The sequence below is a fragment of the Amblyomma maculatum genome, chromosome 3 (genome assembly GCF_055883805.1).
Source record: "Amblyomma maculatum isolate TAMU_Amacu chromosome 3, ASM5588380v1, whole genome shotgun sequence".
Lineage (NCBI taxonomy): Eukaryota > Metazoa > Arthropoda > Arachnida > Ixodida > Ixodidae > Amblyomma > Amblyomma maculatum.
In genome coordinates, this window is record NC_139346.1 from 181,190,885 (window position 1) to 181,207,880 (window position 16,996).

General features: G+C 45.4%; 1 protein-coding gene across 3 annotated transcripts in view; it reads left to right on the forward strand.

Moving 5' to 3' along the window:
* The window catches only part of LOC146197094 (uncharacterized), a 200,701-nt gene that overhangs the window by 168,615 nt on the left and 15,090 nt on the right, over positions 1–16,996 (forward strand). For 2 of the 3 annotated variants that reach the window (XM_084598837.1, XM_084598838.1), the window contains exons 7-8: positions 10,409–10,514; positions 14,296–14,351. In XM_084598837.1, coding sequence (XP_084454963.1) covers positions 10,409–10,514; positions 14,296–14,351 — 162 coding nt within the window. The remainder of the gene's footprint in view (positions 1–10,408; positions 10,515–14,295; positions 14,352–16,996) is intronic. The other variant, XM_084598839.1, reaches the window with a different exon arrangement.

Consider the following 16,996-nt stretch of genomic DNA (forward strand, 5'->3'; position numbering starts at 1 on the left):
TCTTTCTCTGGAGGACATAGCAATGAGCAGTGACTTACGGAACGTCACGGCGGGGGGGGAGGGGGGGGGGGGGGGGGGGTCTGGAAGTCTATAAGGGAATGAAGTTCTGCAATACCAGTTGTTGGGCGCCAGCTTGCGTCAAATTCGAAACTGTTTATTTGGGCGAACGTGTACCTCCCGAAGAAAACTAGGCTCGAGGGTCTGCAAAGAACAGACTATCGTTGCTCTCGGTTGCATTCAGTATCAGCAAACGTTGTGGACAAGGCGCCTGAAATGTCAAAAAACTCAGTGTAGCAAAATGCCGAGCGCGATAACAGTAACTCCAGGACGGCTCGGTGGCCTTTCAGGTTACAAGCAAACTTCAAAAAGAGGGAAAATTGGCAGCAAGGATGTCCACGAAAGAAAACAGCGACCCTGCTACACGAGCTGGGAACATTTATTAACGTTAAAGGAATAGAGAGGTCAGAATTTTAGATGCGTGTTTTTTTCTTTGAAATTGTGCTGAACACAGTAGTGTACGTGAGTAGCGATGTGGAATTCGCCTACGCTTGCTGAATTTAAAATTTATGTTTGTTTGTTTTTTTTTCGTGCAGTTTTGGTTAGACTACTTCGGACCACGTGAGTTGTGAAAACGAAACGCCCTATAACCGCTGATATTCATATTTTTGTGATTCCACCTTGTGGGCAGCGTTGTGCAAAAGTTGGTGCGGATCAAAGTCACTTCAACTTCTCTGTGATATAACATCCGTCGTTCCCTGGTTTAAGCGGGAACCGAACCTGCGTGAGAGAAGAGAATTAAATATAAACTATTTATCGCTTTCTCACGAACTCCACATGACTGTTCATATCTTGTAATGTGCTGCGCATCATTTGAAAGACAGAACACATAACTAAAATTTGGTCTATTTACTCATTTAAATTCTGAAAGATTAACCTAAGCATGACTGAAAACGTTTCTGACGACAGTCTAGCAACCTGCAAGTCGTGCGGCTTCTTTCTAGTTACGCAACCTGTGTAAGCCAGATATGTTGCGCGTTGGCGTGGGAAATAAAAATGTGACATTTTTGTTTGGCCATGGGTTCGTGGTTATATTTATTAGATTTTGTTTAAACTCGGTAGTACTTCCTTTCCTTCTCTCCTTCCTGCATTCAATCCTTATTTTTTTTCTTGCTCTCTTCCTCCTCCTTTGGATTTCTGCTACTTTTCCTACGTCCTGTTCTTATTGTTGTCCTCTAAACTGATGGCACATACCCACACAGGGGAATCGACCAAGAATTGTAGTTCAGAGACATTTATTTGAAATGTATAATTACATCGCCAAAAAAAAAAAATGTTAAGAAAGGGAAAAAGAAACGAAGAGATGAAAGACCGAAATAAAATAAAAAGGAAAGAAACGAACATCAATATATAACGCACACAGGAAGTGAGCACAGTGAGACGGGTAGCCAATTATTTAAAAACAAAAGAAAGCTATTTTAGTAAGGCAGACGCTCAGACCCTATCCAGAAGTTTTCAATGGCGGTAAAAACAGACCTGTGGCTGTACCCAAGTATGGTGGGTCTTATTCTTATTCTTCTACCTCCTACTCTTACTAATCTGCTTCTTCTTCCACATCCTCTTCTTCCCTCTATTTCTTCTACTTATTTCTTTCTTTCTTTCTTTGTTTCTTTTCAGGATATTGGTTGGTAGACAAGAAAAAATGCGTTAATTTGTCCTTCCCACGTTATGACAATAACTATTCCCGGCATCTACTTAACTGCATTGGCAGTGCACGCTCATTCCCAAGCACCTCTGCAGAACAAGCCACGGCACGTTTTACTGGCCTCATATGGCTCGTGAACATGCGCACCGCGGTGAACAGGGAATTTAGCTGGAGCAGCATGTGATTAGTGTTTGAAAGAACCAGTATTTTGCATAAGTTCCCGCCTTAAGATGTGTTTGGAATCCGCTAGGGCTGCTTCACCGCGCAATTCTGCCAGCCATAACGAGAGCTGGGATGTACGGTTTTTGGAGTGTGAGAGATGGCTTTGTCATTTCAACGCCCGGAACATTGGGCAAGGAACGCCATCGTTTCACCATTTAATTGGGCCTGGTGGATACCCGAGTAAGAAACTTAAGGTTTCGAATTTAAGGGACGAAAGCAATGAACTAACGTCAAAACGAAATTAGCAGCGTCACTTCGTCCATGGCATTTAATGAAGCTCAAATGTAATATGACGTTATATAGCTCGCTTTTATTCCAGCTTCGGCTGTCCTTCCACACTAAACACGCCTTTTCTATTCAGCGACCATTCTCGATTTTGACAACTGAAAAAAGAAAAGTCATTCCAGGAGCAGTGATTCCGGAGAGAAACAAAAAACGGGAACAGTTAATACTTGATAGTTTCCAGATTGTTTTTTTTTTTTCTCTACAATTCCGCAATAATTGTTATTCTTAATCGTCCGCTCCGTAAGTAATGCTCACGACCGCTCTGTATGGCCTCATTAGTATAACTGTTACGGCCATTTAGTCAGTGCCGAGCGCCATTTGTATCCAAAACGCCGCAGTCGTTTCGAGCGTTATTACCATAAATGCGCGCTTTCCGCGCGCTCCAAACGTACCAACTAGTGGATGTCATAAAATTTTGCGTTCAGTATAAAGGCTCAAAGCCTACATTGTGCGGTAGCTTTCTCATCTTATCGTTTCACCCCGATGCGAGTTTTGAAACAAAACGCGCGAAACGAGCGTACGCAAAAGGTTAATTTCAGCGAAATCAGAATAAAACACACGTGTAGTTGTCGCTCTATGTGGAAGCAGCAGCAACAGAAGAAAGAAAGAAAGAAAGAAAGAAAGAAAGAAAGAAAGAAAGAAAGAAAGAAAGAAAGAAAGAAAGAAAGAAAGAAAGAAAGAAAGAAAGAAAGAAAGAAAGAAAGAAAGAAAGAAAGAAAGAAAGAAAGAAAGGACAGACGATGTGAAAGAAGGAAGGACGGAAGGACAGACGATGTGAAAGAAGGAAGGACGGAAGGACAGACGATGTGAAAGAAGGAAGGACGGAAGGACTGACGATGTGAAAGAAGGAAGGACGAAAGGAAGGAAAGAAAGAAAGAAAGAAAGAAAGAAAGAAAGAAAGAAAGAAAGAAAGAAAGAAAGAAAGAAAGAAAGAAAGAAAGAAAGATTGAGGGAAGGAAGGAATGAAAGATTGAGGGAAGGAAGGAATGAAAGATTGAGGGAAGGAAGGAATGAAAGATGGAAGGAAGGAAAGACAGAAAGAATAAAAGTGAAACTAAAATATACGGTGGGACCGACGGACAAGACAGCTAGCGCGAATGTGCACGGGCTCATGGCAGATTGCTTTATCCAGTGTCAAAAACACGATTCCGTTTACCTTCTTCACTAGATAAAAAATGAATTGAGATTTGCTGAAAGAATAAAATGATGAAATAATTAAATAAACGTAATAACTGAGATAAATAATGAAAGAACATAATGATGCGAACGAAATGCATAAGGAATCAAAAACGAAAATAAATGAGAAAATTACTGAGTGAAGAAAGGATCAGTTGTACGGGCGGCAATACCAATGCGGCGTGATGCCAGCACCCGCAAGCTGTGTGTATCGTCGGCCACATGCCGCTCTCCCTTTCTATGCCTCCTCACTGAAAGAAGAGAATGACGACTACGATGACTACGACGACGCACGAACATCGTCCTAAGAGTGTGCGTACGCTCCAATTTTTCTCTTGTCTTCAGTATTTCTGTTTCGTCGTCTCCGTGTTTCTTCCATTCCTGATTTTTTTTTTCCTCTGTGTGCAAGGCATGCTTCTCCTTCAAGCGCGCGAGGAATGCAAAGAAGCCGTAAACCCGAGAGAAAGGCGAGAGGAGCGCAGGACCAGATCGCATAGAAAGTGTTCTGTGCAGTAGCCCCACTCGCGAGAGGGTGCTGCCTCGGTACATCCACGGTTGCGGTACGTGCAAGAAATCGGGCCTCGATATTCACATGCCCTCGCAAGAAGTCGCAGCGGCATATTTTCTTTTCCTTCTCGTTCTCTGTGGCACCACAGGCATGTCTGACAATATCGCAGGTACCAGGACCTCCTAAAATATGGGAAACTGTTGAGAACGAGGTGAAGAGTTACCCTAGAATCAGTGGAGCAATTGTACGCATCGATCGTCCTCGAGCTCGGCGTGCGGGGATTGTGGGGGTAGCAATTGCATCGGAATGCTGCACGCAATAGCCGATGTCGAGTGAAGAGGAAAAACGAGAGAGATAGCAGGCGAGAGGAGAGCGAGGAGAGAGAAGTTGCTTGGAAGTGGATTCCGCAAAAGGTTGTCCTGCATTTTTATTTTTCTCCGCCTCTCTATTTATTCCTTTGCTTTTCTAAAAGCCAAGTTCGGAGGATGTGCGTCCCCTGCGCTTTCCCAAGGGCACTCGAACCCAACCGTTGGTTTCTGTGTGGGAGTCCTGTATGGCAGCCTCGAAGTCCGTCTTCTTCTGGTTGGAAGGGGCGACTAGACAGAAGCAGCCTTCCCCTATCACCAAGGGTGCCTTAGTATGCGAATGCGAAAAATTATAAATTCATGATCGCGGAAATGGAATTCGAGCGCTTTCCTGACTCAGCCTCTCACCCCAACGCAAAACAAAAAAAAAAATGTTTATGTGCTGTTCAAAATGCTTAAAATCGGACGACCGGGCGGCCGCCCGGAAATTGTTTTCCTTTATTCGGACGTTTTTCATTCTTCTATTCGCGTTTCTGTTTCTTGGGAATATTCAGATGCCTCGGCGTCGTGATGTTTTCGGCGCTGATTCGTTCACTTTAAGAGAAAGAAGCCCGGTCTGATGCGGAGATGGCAGGAAGCTGACGCGGCGATATTTTAAAGGTGTCGAGAACGGCACCCTCGAGATGGCTATAACTTATAAACTGGCTCCTCGAATCCCGGAATGCGTGAAATGCGGGAAGTTATCGAAGTGCGTTGGAATGCGGTGATAGTTTTTTTCTGGGCGGCTTCTCTACTTTTCGGTAAATATGTAGTCCCGTATGCCACATTGTAGTGAACTGGAAGGCAATAAACGATTCCTTAAGCATGCGGCCGGTTTCCTTCTCCATGTGATATTTTGTCAGTAGACAACTGAACCTTACTGAGCCTCGAAATAAAAAAAATGTAATCAAACCATGGAGGGTGTTTTTTTTTGTTTTTTTTTTGCGACAGACAGCTTATTATTTCAAATAGTTGCAACCATAAGACATTTAATTTCTGAAATAGTAACGTGAACACCAGCTATGCAATCACTGTGTTTTACTCGGCTATGCGATGGCTCGCACCTTGGTTTATAGTTTTATTGCGAAAGCAATACTGCTAGCACTTCGAGCCTTTGGCGTGTCATGGCGCCTCCATACATGACCTTTCACGTGACCGTGTGACGTCACGCCACACCGAGATACGGGGCCCCAGCTCGCGCCATCGGATGGTGGTGGTGAGTCCTTACAGGACCCGCAGCGGTGACGTCACGCCATTTTCACGGGACCGTGTGACGTCACGCCAGACCGAGAGCAAGCTTCTCCTGCTGCGAAGCGACATCCCCGCGGACGGCTTTTTGCTGGTCAGCGGGGACGTCGCTTCGCAGCAGGAGAAGCCTGGGTAACCCTGCTGCGAAGTGACGTTCCCGCTGACCAGCAAAAAGCCGTCAGCCTGGCGGCTGAGGCCGTGAATAACCTATATTCGCCAGTCCTTAGTCGCGAATGTTCCAGCTCCCGTTCCTCAGGCCTGCGTGCCAGGAGCGGGGAGTAGGGGGCCTCCTAAGTCGCTGGAAATTAAAGTTTAATCATCATCATCATCATCATCATCATCATCATCAGAGACGGGGCCCTAGCTCGCGCCATCGGATGGTGGCGGCGAGTTCATACACTGCGCTGTGTCGCAGCCGCGAAAGGGCGCTCTCTGTTTGTGACGTCACGCTAGGAGGATAAATGGGGCTGTGGCTCGGCTCATCGCAGTAGTCGGGGAGCAGCCTTACGGTATGTCGGATGATGCGTATAAGGATGATGCGTAATGGGCAAACAAGAAGTGAATTAAGCTACTAGAAGCAACCAGAAGCAACCAACGGCAGCATCCGTGCTTTCGCATTACTCCAATGTAGATTCTGCGGTGCTCTAATTTTTTTTTAACCGTGTGAGCTTTCTATGCGCGCGATGTAGTTTGTCCTTTTTCAAAACCCTACGCTACGTGATGGCTTTTTGGTACAGGTAGGGTTTGAACTTTCGTAATTGTATCATCATCTTCAGCATCATCACCACCGCCACCACCACCACCACCGCCATTAGACTGAATGTGCACCCACTGCCGGGCAAATGCCTGTCCCATATTCATCCACCTGCCTCCTGTATGAGCCTGGAAATCAGGTTTACAATATTGTCAAATAAATAAATAAATAGCCCGGTCCTGTGGCAGCTGTATCCATTTGATCCCCGCCATCTTCCTGATCTCATCTGCACACTTAACATTCTGGTGCCCCTGCTACAGTTGGCTTCGGTTATTTTGACCTTTCTTTTCATGCCCAGCCTAGGCCCATTTCTTCTTCTTGATTTCTAATAGAACGTCATTAACTCGCATCTGTCCCCTGAGCTATTTGGTACCTTTCTTGTATCTTAACGTTACCTATATCATGTACCGTTCCATTGCTCTGCGTGTGGCCCTCATTTTGAGTTGACCTCTTTTCGTTAGCATCCGTGTTTCTGCCCCATAGGTAGGTGGTTACTGGTAAGACATAAGTGTTATATACGTTCCTCTTGAAGGATACTGGTAGCCTGTCCTTAATGATATGATACCTATAGTACTTAACGAACGCACTCCAGCCAAATATGTTACTTCTAGTTATTTCCCTTTCCTAATTTAGATCTGCGGCCACTACCTGTCCCAGGTAGATGTATTTGCGTACTACTTACAGCGCCTTGCTACCTGTTGTAAACTTCTGTTCCATTCCGAGGCTGTTAAACATTACTACAGCTTTCGTATTAGGTTTTAGCCTTATGTTTTGCTTTATTCTTTATGCCACTAATCATCCTTCGCAGTTCACCACCTAAGATACTTAGCAAGGCAATGTCGTCAGAGAATCTCAAATTGTCGAGGTATTATTCATTAAATCTTATATTTAACTATTCCCAATTCAGCTCTCTGAATACTTCCTCTAAGCAAGCGATGAATAGTGCTGGAATTATCGCGTCTCCTTGCATTAATGAGTAAATAACGCTTTGGAAAATGCTACCTCTAGCAACGTAGTTTTCAATTCTTGAAGCGTCCTTTCCACTACGAGAGTTCAGGAGCAACACAGCCACTGCGTGTGCTGGAGCCATCTTCGTCCAATAAAGAGCCGTTTCACCAACCTCCTCCGATTATATACGCGTAAGGCCAACAGGGGCTGCATCGCGGCTAACATTTTCTGCTTCAGTATTAAACGACGTGCTGACATATCTGGAGATATTACGCGATATCAGTCTTATAGTTGCCGAAAGGCCATCACCGCGGCCCAGAACTGTTGAGGTAAAAACTTGCCACCATCGTGTCAAACGTGCAAAAAAAAACAAACATTCCTTTTATTTTATATCAAAATTATGACGTAACAGTTAGTCAAGTTGGAGGCTAGGGAATTCAAACCGATGACTTGTGTACCTCTGATTACATACCGTTAATTGTAAGTATCCGCGTCCATCGATAAGTGAGACGATACTGCGCCTCCTTTTTCCTAAAAAATCAACTAAAAATAATATATGGAAAGAATTCGTGGAATGAAACGGTGGTGTTAAATGCGCTGTCGCTTCTTTTCTTAAGTCAGAGCTTGAGCCTTCCCCCCCCCCCCTCCCTTTTTTTTTTTTGTCTTATATGCTGAGAGCTTTTTTTTACTTTTAGTTTCGCCCTCAGTAATCTTACGTTCGCGGTGGTCTCCACAGTGGTCAGTCTTCTGCAGTGAAATCTCGTTTATACGAACTCGCTTAATTCGAACTACAGATTTATTTGAACTGACGTTTTGTTCTCGTCTTCTTCGCATGCACTAGGCAGACCCCATTGCGTATAATTTCAAAACAGTTGACTGTAGTTTGAGCTAACATTTTAAATTAAAAAAAAAAAGTTTGAATCGAAATCTTGTTACTTACATATTTTTTTTCCATATGTTTTGTGCACGTATAATTTGATTCTAGATACTCACAATAGGGCGCCCCAAGCTCCCATGTCGCGAAGGAAAACCGTACATGGGGACAGAGGTCGCAGCAAGCATGCGCTAAATCATTACGGCAATCACAAATTCTTCTTCGCGGGATTCGAACACGCAACCCCGGCATTATAGAACATTCTGGTCGAACGAATACTGTGAAAATGACATTTCTGGGAAAAAGATTTGTGAAACGCTGACGGGAAGCTTTCGTAATGCAGCCAGCGCTGCCACTCCGAGGGCAGGGCAGTGACATGATTGTGAAAGCCAAATCAATTACACAACTTAGACCTTTAAAGAGGGTCGGCGTTGGGAGGAGAGGAAGGTGTATTGTGCAACCAGATAAACTGCGTCCTCGGCTGTCACCGCAACATAATTATCGGTCAACGCCGGCGACATTAGGCAATTGCAGCACTCACGCTGCTTTGTTTCCGAGTGCGTAGGCTATAAGTTTTAGAGTGTAAATAGAATAAAATTAGAATGTAAATAGAACGTAAATAGAATAAAAATAAATAGAATGTAAGTAGAATAGAGTATATTGTAAATAGAAAAATTATAGTCCTACAACATTGCCGCATTTTATCATGCACTATTATAGGCTTCTGCTTTGTACCAAGAAAAATAGGGTGATTCAGTCGCTAAGCTTTGGGGTGCAAGTTCCAGCAACCCGAACTACTAAATGCACTATCATAGGCTTCTGCTTTGTACCAAGAAAAATAGGGTGATTCAGTCGCTAAGCTTTGGGGTGCAAGTTCCAGCAACCCGAAACAATGACCGCAGCTTTTTAGGAGCCTGTTCAATGGCGGGCGTACAAATAGCAGCGTTGCTACACGCACCTTTATTCTTTGTTTCTTTTTTTTTTTCAGCGCTATCAGTGGAATGGTGTCCATAACTTGCCACGCCTATAAAATTTCGATTTTCAACAAACGCGTTGCGCAAACGGAGCGAGCGCTTGTTTGGGGCCATTTCAATTTTTTCTTATTGTGCGGGTTTCGTCTTTCGCTTCTAACAATAAAAGTAAGGTGAGTCTGAAACACCGCGTAATCTGGTTACCTCAAGACGCTTCTTAATCATTCATAGAATATCTAATATATAAGCATTGTTAACTTTTGCTTCCTGCGTGGCAACACCAGCGTCTCGTTATATCGAAGAAACGTGTTGAAACGTAGCCATTGCGGATAACAGCCCATTGCAAACCGAACTGTTCTGCATATCTGACGTGTAAAGAAAGATCGAAGCGCGTTTGCTTGCAAAACTTCTGAGCGAGTGGTTACGCATTCCTGAGATTAGAATTTGAGGTTCCGAATTTCGAATATATTTTAACCCCGTATTTGTGTTGTGGAGCCTCGTGAATCCGTTGAATACTTTTTGGACTACAGCCTGCACGAGAGGTATAAAAACATATTTGATAAAATGTCAGAATGCTAGTATTTTTGTGTCTGTCCTAACATCAAAAAAGGTGGTCCCCAAGGCCTTAAAATCTGTATTACACTGTTGCACGTTGTCTACATTTTGCAGATTTATTTGTCCACGAGGAATCAGTGAATAAGGGAGTGAGTATACAAGTGAGTGAACGAATCACATAGTGCGTGAGTGAGAGTGAATGAGTCACTGAATGTGAGTGAGGGAGTGCGGGGGCGTATGGGTAAGTGGGGGAGTAGAACTCACTATAAGCGTGATTGCACCCCCCACCCCATCCCATCTCCCCTTCCCCTGGACGCCAAGAGTGCCGCTACGACTTAGGCCAGCATAACCCGCCTCCAGTAACCTCCCTTCCCTCAAGAATACCTCAAAGTCCCCAGTAGTAGTAAGCGTGAGTGAGTGAGTGAGTGAGTGAGTGAGTGAGTGAGTGAGTGAGTGAGTGAGTGAGTGAGTGAGTGAGTGAGTGAGTGAGTGAGTGAGTGAGTGAGTGAGTGAGTGAGTGAGTGAGTGAGTGAGTGAGTGAGTGAGTGAGTGAGTGAGTGAGTGAGTGAGCGAGCGAGCGAGCGAATGAACAAGTGAAGTGCGGGACTAAAGGAGTGAGGGCAAGGGTGAGCAAAGGAGTGAGTGAGACACAGGAACGTTTTTAAAGAAAAAAAATGGCCAGAAAAGCAAGGGTGTGGTACGGCGAGTACGCTCGCCGTGGCAAATTTAACGTTAGCTATGAATTTTGTTTTTCCCTCGTCGTTCCTTGGCGCCCAACGCCTTTGGCCTCGTTTTCTTCTTTTCTCTCCCTCTGGCTTCAGCCGTCCGGGTGGGAGCTTTCCCGCACCGACCCCATGATCAGCGGCGGAGCCTTCACCCAGTACGTGCGCATGCTGTACCTGTCCGTTTCGTCGGCAACGCTATGCGGTATGTGCCCACTCTCTTCGACACCATTGCTCTCAGTCCTCTGTGTACCTGTGTGAACACTCTCCCTTCTCTTCTTTTCTTCCTTCCGTCACTGTCTTGATAAGCAAGTCAAGACGCGCGAATCAAAGCGCCTGCCACTTCTAAAGCGTTCCTGCCAAAATCTTCAGGCCATCAGTTCAGGCTTCGAGCGATATAGTTAGATATGCTCACCTGTGCCTGGGGGAGCAATGCAGAGAAAAAAGATTGAAGGGGGCAAGGGGGGGGGGGGGGGGGGGGGGGAGGCGTGATGCGATAGCGCTAATGGCTCCCATCTGTACTCTCCCCTTGCGGGTATCCTCGTACGCATAGATGCACTTTGCCACTCGCTTAATCATAAATGCCTGAATTAGTGCCTCTACTGTCTCGCGCATGTTCGTTACCAAGCAGTCGTAAGCTACCCAGTAATGGGAACAACCACCTTAGGTATGTATGAAGCCTCGCTTTAACCTGGTCGTACTGACATGCCTGAGTAGCTTGTCTTCCTCATCACCCAAGAGTACTGGAAGGTTAATTCCAAAATTATCCACCCATCTTAAAGTAAAAGCCCGAGTTGGTAGCCACTTCCATGTCACGTGGTCTTCTGGCGTCGTACAGCCCGCCAACCAGTCAGTGGACAGCCATGGTACCGGCGAGCTACCACCTGACAGAGCCGACTGGGCAATTAAATGCACGAGAGACGCAATTCTTTCCTGAAAAGACACAATCTGGGTTAAGACTGTGCCGTCGCATTGGCGAGTGAGGTCGATGCGGCAGCTGCACTTAGTAAAAAGCGTTCGATATAATTGTTCGATATAACGCATAATTCGCTATATAGTTTTTGTTTGCTTCATTTTTGTGTTCCTTGCCGCGAAAGTTCAATTCTTCAGAATGCCTATTGCTACAGACAACAAGTGTTTACCCCGCCTCCTATTCTATGCTTTCTTTTATTTCCATCGGGTTGACAAAGGAGAAAAGTTTCCCTTATTCAAGAGTTTTCTGGCACATGTAACATGATTCGGAAATTTTGTAGCTGGGAGTAAATTTTTCCGGCTCGGTGTTTCGCATCGCTCCTCCCTGACTCTTCGCCATGCCGCGTAGCGGGTAACAAAGCGTCATCAATGCCCTTAAAATTCTAGCGGAAGAGGAGCCTCTTGGCGCGCTACGTGTTCTTTCCGCCGGCTTGTTCGTGCCGCTTGTTATTAACGCCGCGCAAGCGGTATTCGCCGTGTACACGAACGTTCCATACAAAACTTGCTGCCACCTCTGAACAAATGACTGCAAGTGTAAACACGTCGGTCTGGTTTCTCATTGTATACGCCAAATGATTATAACGATTGCGGTGAAGCGCCACGAGTCGACAGCAGCCACGTTGCGGATTCTCGGCTTGTGTTGAAAGCCGAAGCCAAAGCCTTCTCTTCTCTCTCTCTCCCTTCCCCGTAAACAATCAGTGCTTCCAAGGCCGGGTGCCCTATTCAGGCGTCGCATCCCCATTGTATGCCGCAGACACGCACATATACATGCACACACGAACGCACTCATACATATGCGCAGGGGGTTATATGGCCCCACACAGCTACGGCCGCACAGAGCTCGGCACTCGCTAATTGAAAACGGTGTCTCGCTTTGGCGGCTTCCTGTCTGGCTCGTACTCTAAGCGCTGTTCGGGGCTTCAGGGTCGTCTCACCGGCTCAACAAAACCAAACGCGGGTCTGTGTACTTGCATGCACTGAGTGCTTTCCGTATATTACTTTCAATCTTGTTGTTTTTCTTCACCGCAGTAAAGCTTGGGAAATAGAGCGAGCTCGCGAGGCTTAGAACGGGTTTGCGTCGAAGCCGAGAGCGCGTGCACTGGCCTGTCGCAGTTATGCGTACTTCCTTTTCGGAAAAAAGGCGGAAGGGCGAGGAGGGGGAGGGGGTTAGTACGATAGGCGAATGTCGTTGCTACCACTGTTTCTGCAATGCAGCTGCCCTTACATCAAACCAATCACGATCTAATTACGTAAATGACGTTCCACGATGCTCATGCACGACTGTCTGCACACCTGCGAGCTATGCTGTTTTTACTTGCGTACACATCCACCAAGGCAGTGCACGGTACGCGTCCAATGAAACGTCAGTGATTGCTCCACTTGAGGCAGGGCCTCTCATCAATCAGCATCAGGTTTTCGGGGACCAGACTGATGACACCGTACGCGTATTTTGGACATTGTTTCGTCTTAACCCGATCCCCAAAGCAAGTGTCAAACCAGGTGATTTATTTGGCACACTGTGACATTCATTCACTTTGATGACCTGTTTATTCAATTCTGTCGACACTCCGATTCTTAAAATTACGATGAGGATCAGAACTTGAACGGAAACTCTGGTTCAAGCGCAAGTGAATGATATTCCAATCAAAATCAACAGCAAATGTGCATGGCCGCGGCATAATGCAAAGGAAAGGTCACGGATGGTTGTTAAAGATAACAGAGCGGATTCCAAAGCGAGGCAAGAGTAGCAGGGAATGGAAGTAAGTCAGGCAGATGGATGGATGCGACTACGGAGTTTGCCCATTTGAGTGGTCGCAGCTGGTCCAGCACAAGGCTAATTGCATTTTTTTTTTTTTGGGGGGGGGGGGGTTGTCTTGTAGTAGGCTAGTTAGGCTGTTGACATCGATGATGGTAATGAGGAATGTCCGCTTACAATCAATTGTATTGTCTGCTGTTCTGTACGTTTTCAGTATACATTGTATTGATCTGCATTATTATTACAATCATAGACCAATAAGACCATAATGATAAAACAATGGTCTGTCTGCGCAAATCGATTGCCGTAATACTTTCACTCTGTTCATGCGTGCTGCAAGAAAGATCTTCCCAATTAACAGCGACGTCATTAACAGATTTTATTATGTTTCTTCACGCGACTTCATTGATTAGCGGGAACTTGGTGCTTCCCAGCTAGTCAGCCGTCGCGCGGATTGTAGTTGCTAGGGTTATTCTCTAGCCAATCACTTTGCACGCTGTGGGCTGGAAAAAAAAAAAAGCTGCGGGGCTATGCGTGTCTCATTACGCTCTAGGGAACACCCAAGCTTTGCTCTGCAAACCAGCCACTCCCTTGAAGAGAAAGGTGTGAGAAAAGCAAACATGTAGGAAGGGCTCTTCCATGATTACTTTCTATATTGTGCAGCTTTTGGCATTTTTCGACTAGTGTGTCATCATGATTGTATGGTATAAACGTGGTCATTAGTCACTGGCGCGGCAGCCGGCAAGTTTTATGTATGAGTTTCAATTTATCTATACTCATTTGTTTAAACTCGTTTCTATACATTTCACTGCGCGTTTCAACCATATTGATCTTATAGATTGTCACGTTCATACCTTGAAATGGGCACCTGCTTAGCTATAGCCGAGCAGACATCTTTTGTCCGTGAACACTGTTCTGCAGAAAACCAAGGCTGTGTTGCGCAATTTGTTTCTACTAAGTGCAGCGGTATCGGAGGACGAACAATCAGAGCGCCTCACTAGTGCCAGGCGGCAATTGTGACCGGTTCGCGGCTGTCACGCGTCTTGATATGACAAGAGCGCCTCTGAGATACGCACCGCTACATGGCACCGAAACAGCTCTCGTGATTGATCGTACCGGCTTGCTTGCTAGCGTCATGCTGCAGCTTACTTTTTAGTAGCCGACAAGTTGCAAGTCAGCGTACAGCGCTCTGCTTTATCATTGGAGAAATAGTTATAAATGACCTGCTTTTCTCTTCGTCCTTGGTACCTTTGCGCAGGAGCCGCCAACATTCAGCCCGTGGCATGGTACGCAACGCTCTCTGTGTGTGTCCAGGTACGAAACGTTCGTTCATTAATTTTTTCTTAATCTACATTTTTGTCACTGTCATGGGGACTTATCTGCTTTACACAATGCATTTTTTAGTACAGTTGTTTCTTCCACTTCGAAGTTTCTGTAAAATCTGTACAGCTTTCCTTTTTTGCCGGTTAGATGTGCTCGGTATAGAATGCTAAATATTAATTATTCCACCTTGGAGGATAACCCCAAACGCATGCCACTAATAGCCGTTCTACTTCTTATGGCGCCCTACCGCATATTTCCGAGCCGTCAAGCGCACGGTGCAAGAGGTAATCCACGCCGAGTATCAGAGTGTAGACATTTCTGGAAGTGTTTAAAAGAAAATTTTGCACCGATTAGATCCCTTGTTTCTGTGGTGCAATTTCGCTCCATCGTGCAATTTAGCACCATCGCTCACTACGCTACATTGCGAATTCATTGTTCCTACATAATTACATTCCAGCCAAATTGTTCTACATCTCTAGGAACTGCGTAATGAGATACCGACTGGGAACCAGAGAAGCGTTCCCCGGTGATGGCATGCTCAGCCTTGCCACTCTTCTAGTGGTTTGTTGCCTTTAAATGCTCGGTACTGAGATTATTTTTTTAAATACCGCTTACTAATGGGTTTGGAAATAGGTCACATCACTTAATTAAAAAAAACTTGTGGCATATAATACATAGCACTACGCTTTTCAACGGGGAGGACCACAGTGCGCACCCATGTTTTGTTTTAGCACTTGTTTCATATTTTATTAGTAGTAGTAGTAGTAGTATACGTTATTGAAGCGCCACACTTAGGCGCCTAATACATCGATGGCCTGCTGGACGAGCAGGCGCTGTTCTTCCTCACCCTCAGCACCAAGCCAGTCCACTTAGATCCAAATGACAGTATGGGAGGGGGTGGGAAAGAAACCCGATTGCAATGCAACCGGACAGGAAAATAGACACTGGAAAAGGTTAGCATAAGTGGAAGGGCAGTTGAGGCATGAAGGATCGCGGCTGAATGTATACAGATATAGTCGTGCGTAGGTTTTGGATATATTAAGCTGTATCTGCCGAAGGACGTGAGCCTCCCGTACGGAGAGATAAGAATGACTGTCGGGGTAAGCTTGCGGTCTAAGTATTCTCTGATGGGGGCGCGAAGAGACAATCTCGATCCGCCCACCAAGGACCTTGACCAGGGGATGCACGGTGCCCGGTTACGAGTTTCACGGGAGAGCTGGTTAGCCAGCTCATTGCCGTCAATCCCCGAGTGTCCAGGAATCCATCGGAGGAAGACGGGGCGCGGGCAGCAGCGAAACAAGTGCGGCCTCGAGCTCCGTGGACAGATGAGGTGTGAGATTTTTAGATGACAGCCGCCTGGGAGTTAGTGTATATAATATACTGAAGCACAGATGGGAGGGAATGGAAACTTTGAATGGCATGAATGATGGAGAGGACCTGAAGCGAGATAATATCCGGAGGGTGGAGAAAGGGGCCGCTGGTGTGAGCGACAGGGGTAGATGAACGAGGATAAAAGAGGACCTGGTTTTCGGACCCGCGAGCAGGATTCACACCAAAGAAACCAGTTTTAATTTTTGCAGTGAGAATGTGTTGCGTTTCACGATGCATTTTTCTGAGACATGGTTGTCATCGTAACTACGACTTAAACAACACATGACAGTCCGTTTGTGTCGTCTTTTCCTTGACTACTTCAGAATACAAATACTATAACGCGAATTATTTAGTATTTACCCGCAAGGTATGTGCTGCCCTTTAGTTTAGCCTACGTTCCCTTACAAAAAAGCTTAATGAGTTTCTGAATAAATGTTAATTACATTCCTCATCATGCACATTAACATTTCTATACATTTTCTTGATGCATTTTTGATGAGTGTCACAAGAAAGTTGGCCACCGTGTTTCTGGTTGGTACCTAATGTGTGCATTTCTTGTGTGTTGTTGATGAGTGTTGACCAATGAGCACCTGATGGCTTTCACTTTTGGATAAAACGTAAAAGCTAAAACGTAGCGAAGCACCTCAACTACATTAAAAAAGCTAAAAAATAAAAAAAATTAAAAATAAGCGAAAAAAAAAACTGCACCTCTTACTCCGTAGCTTTCTACGCTAACCACTCGGCCACTCGGGGAACTGGTAACGTTGGTAGCGTATTTGCTTCTTATGTCTGGACTGCATTCATAAGATTGGGACTTAATGTTTCGAAGCATGTTTCGAAGTGTACAGGCCATTGCGGCTGCTCTAACAATTACAACTTCTTGATCATTAGAACTTGCATCTAATGTTCTAGATACCTATGCGCACTATTTTGTCCACTGCATGCAGTCATTTTAACATGTCGAGTTTGGCATCGCTGGCAAATTTATCAGCGCTGGCTCTTCGGTGGTTGCTACCTTGGGCGCACGAACCTTTAAGGAAAAAAAGTGCGACCAAGCTTCAATACCGGCAAGCGCAACAGCGCCCACACTATTTTACTGGTAACTAAATCTTATTTGTATCTAAACATTTCGGAAAGCGATGCGATGACTGAGGGCTCGGCTAATCTATACGCAGAGCAAGAAGGAGCTCGAAAGCTTAAGAAACACGCAAAATATCATGCAATTATAAAGAAGGCATTGCTTCTCGTGCCCTGGTCGCGCACAT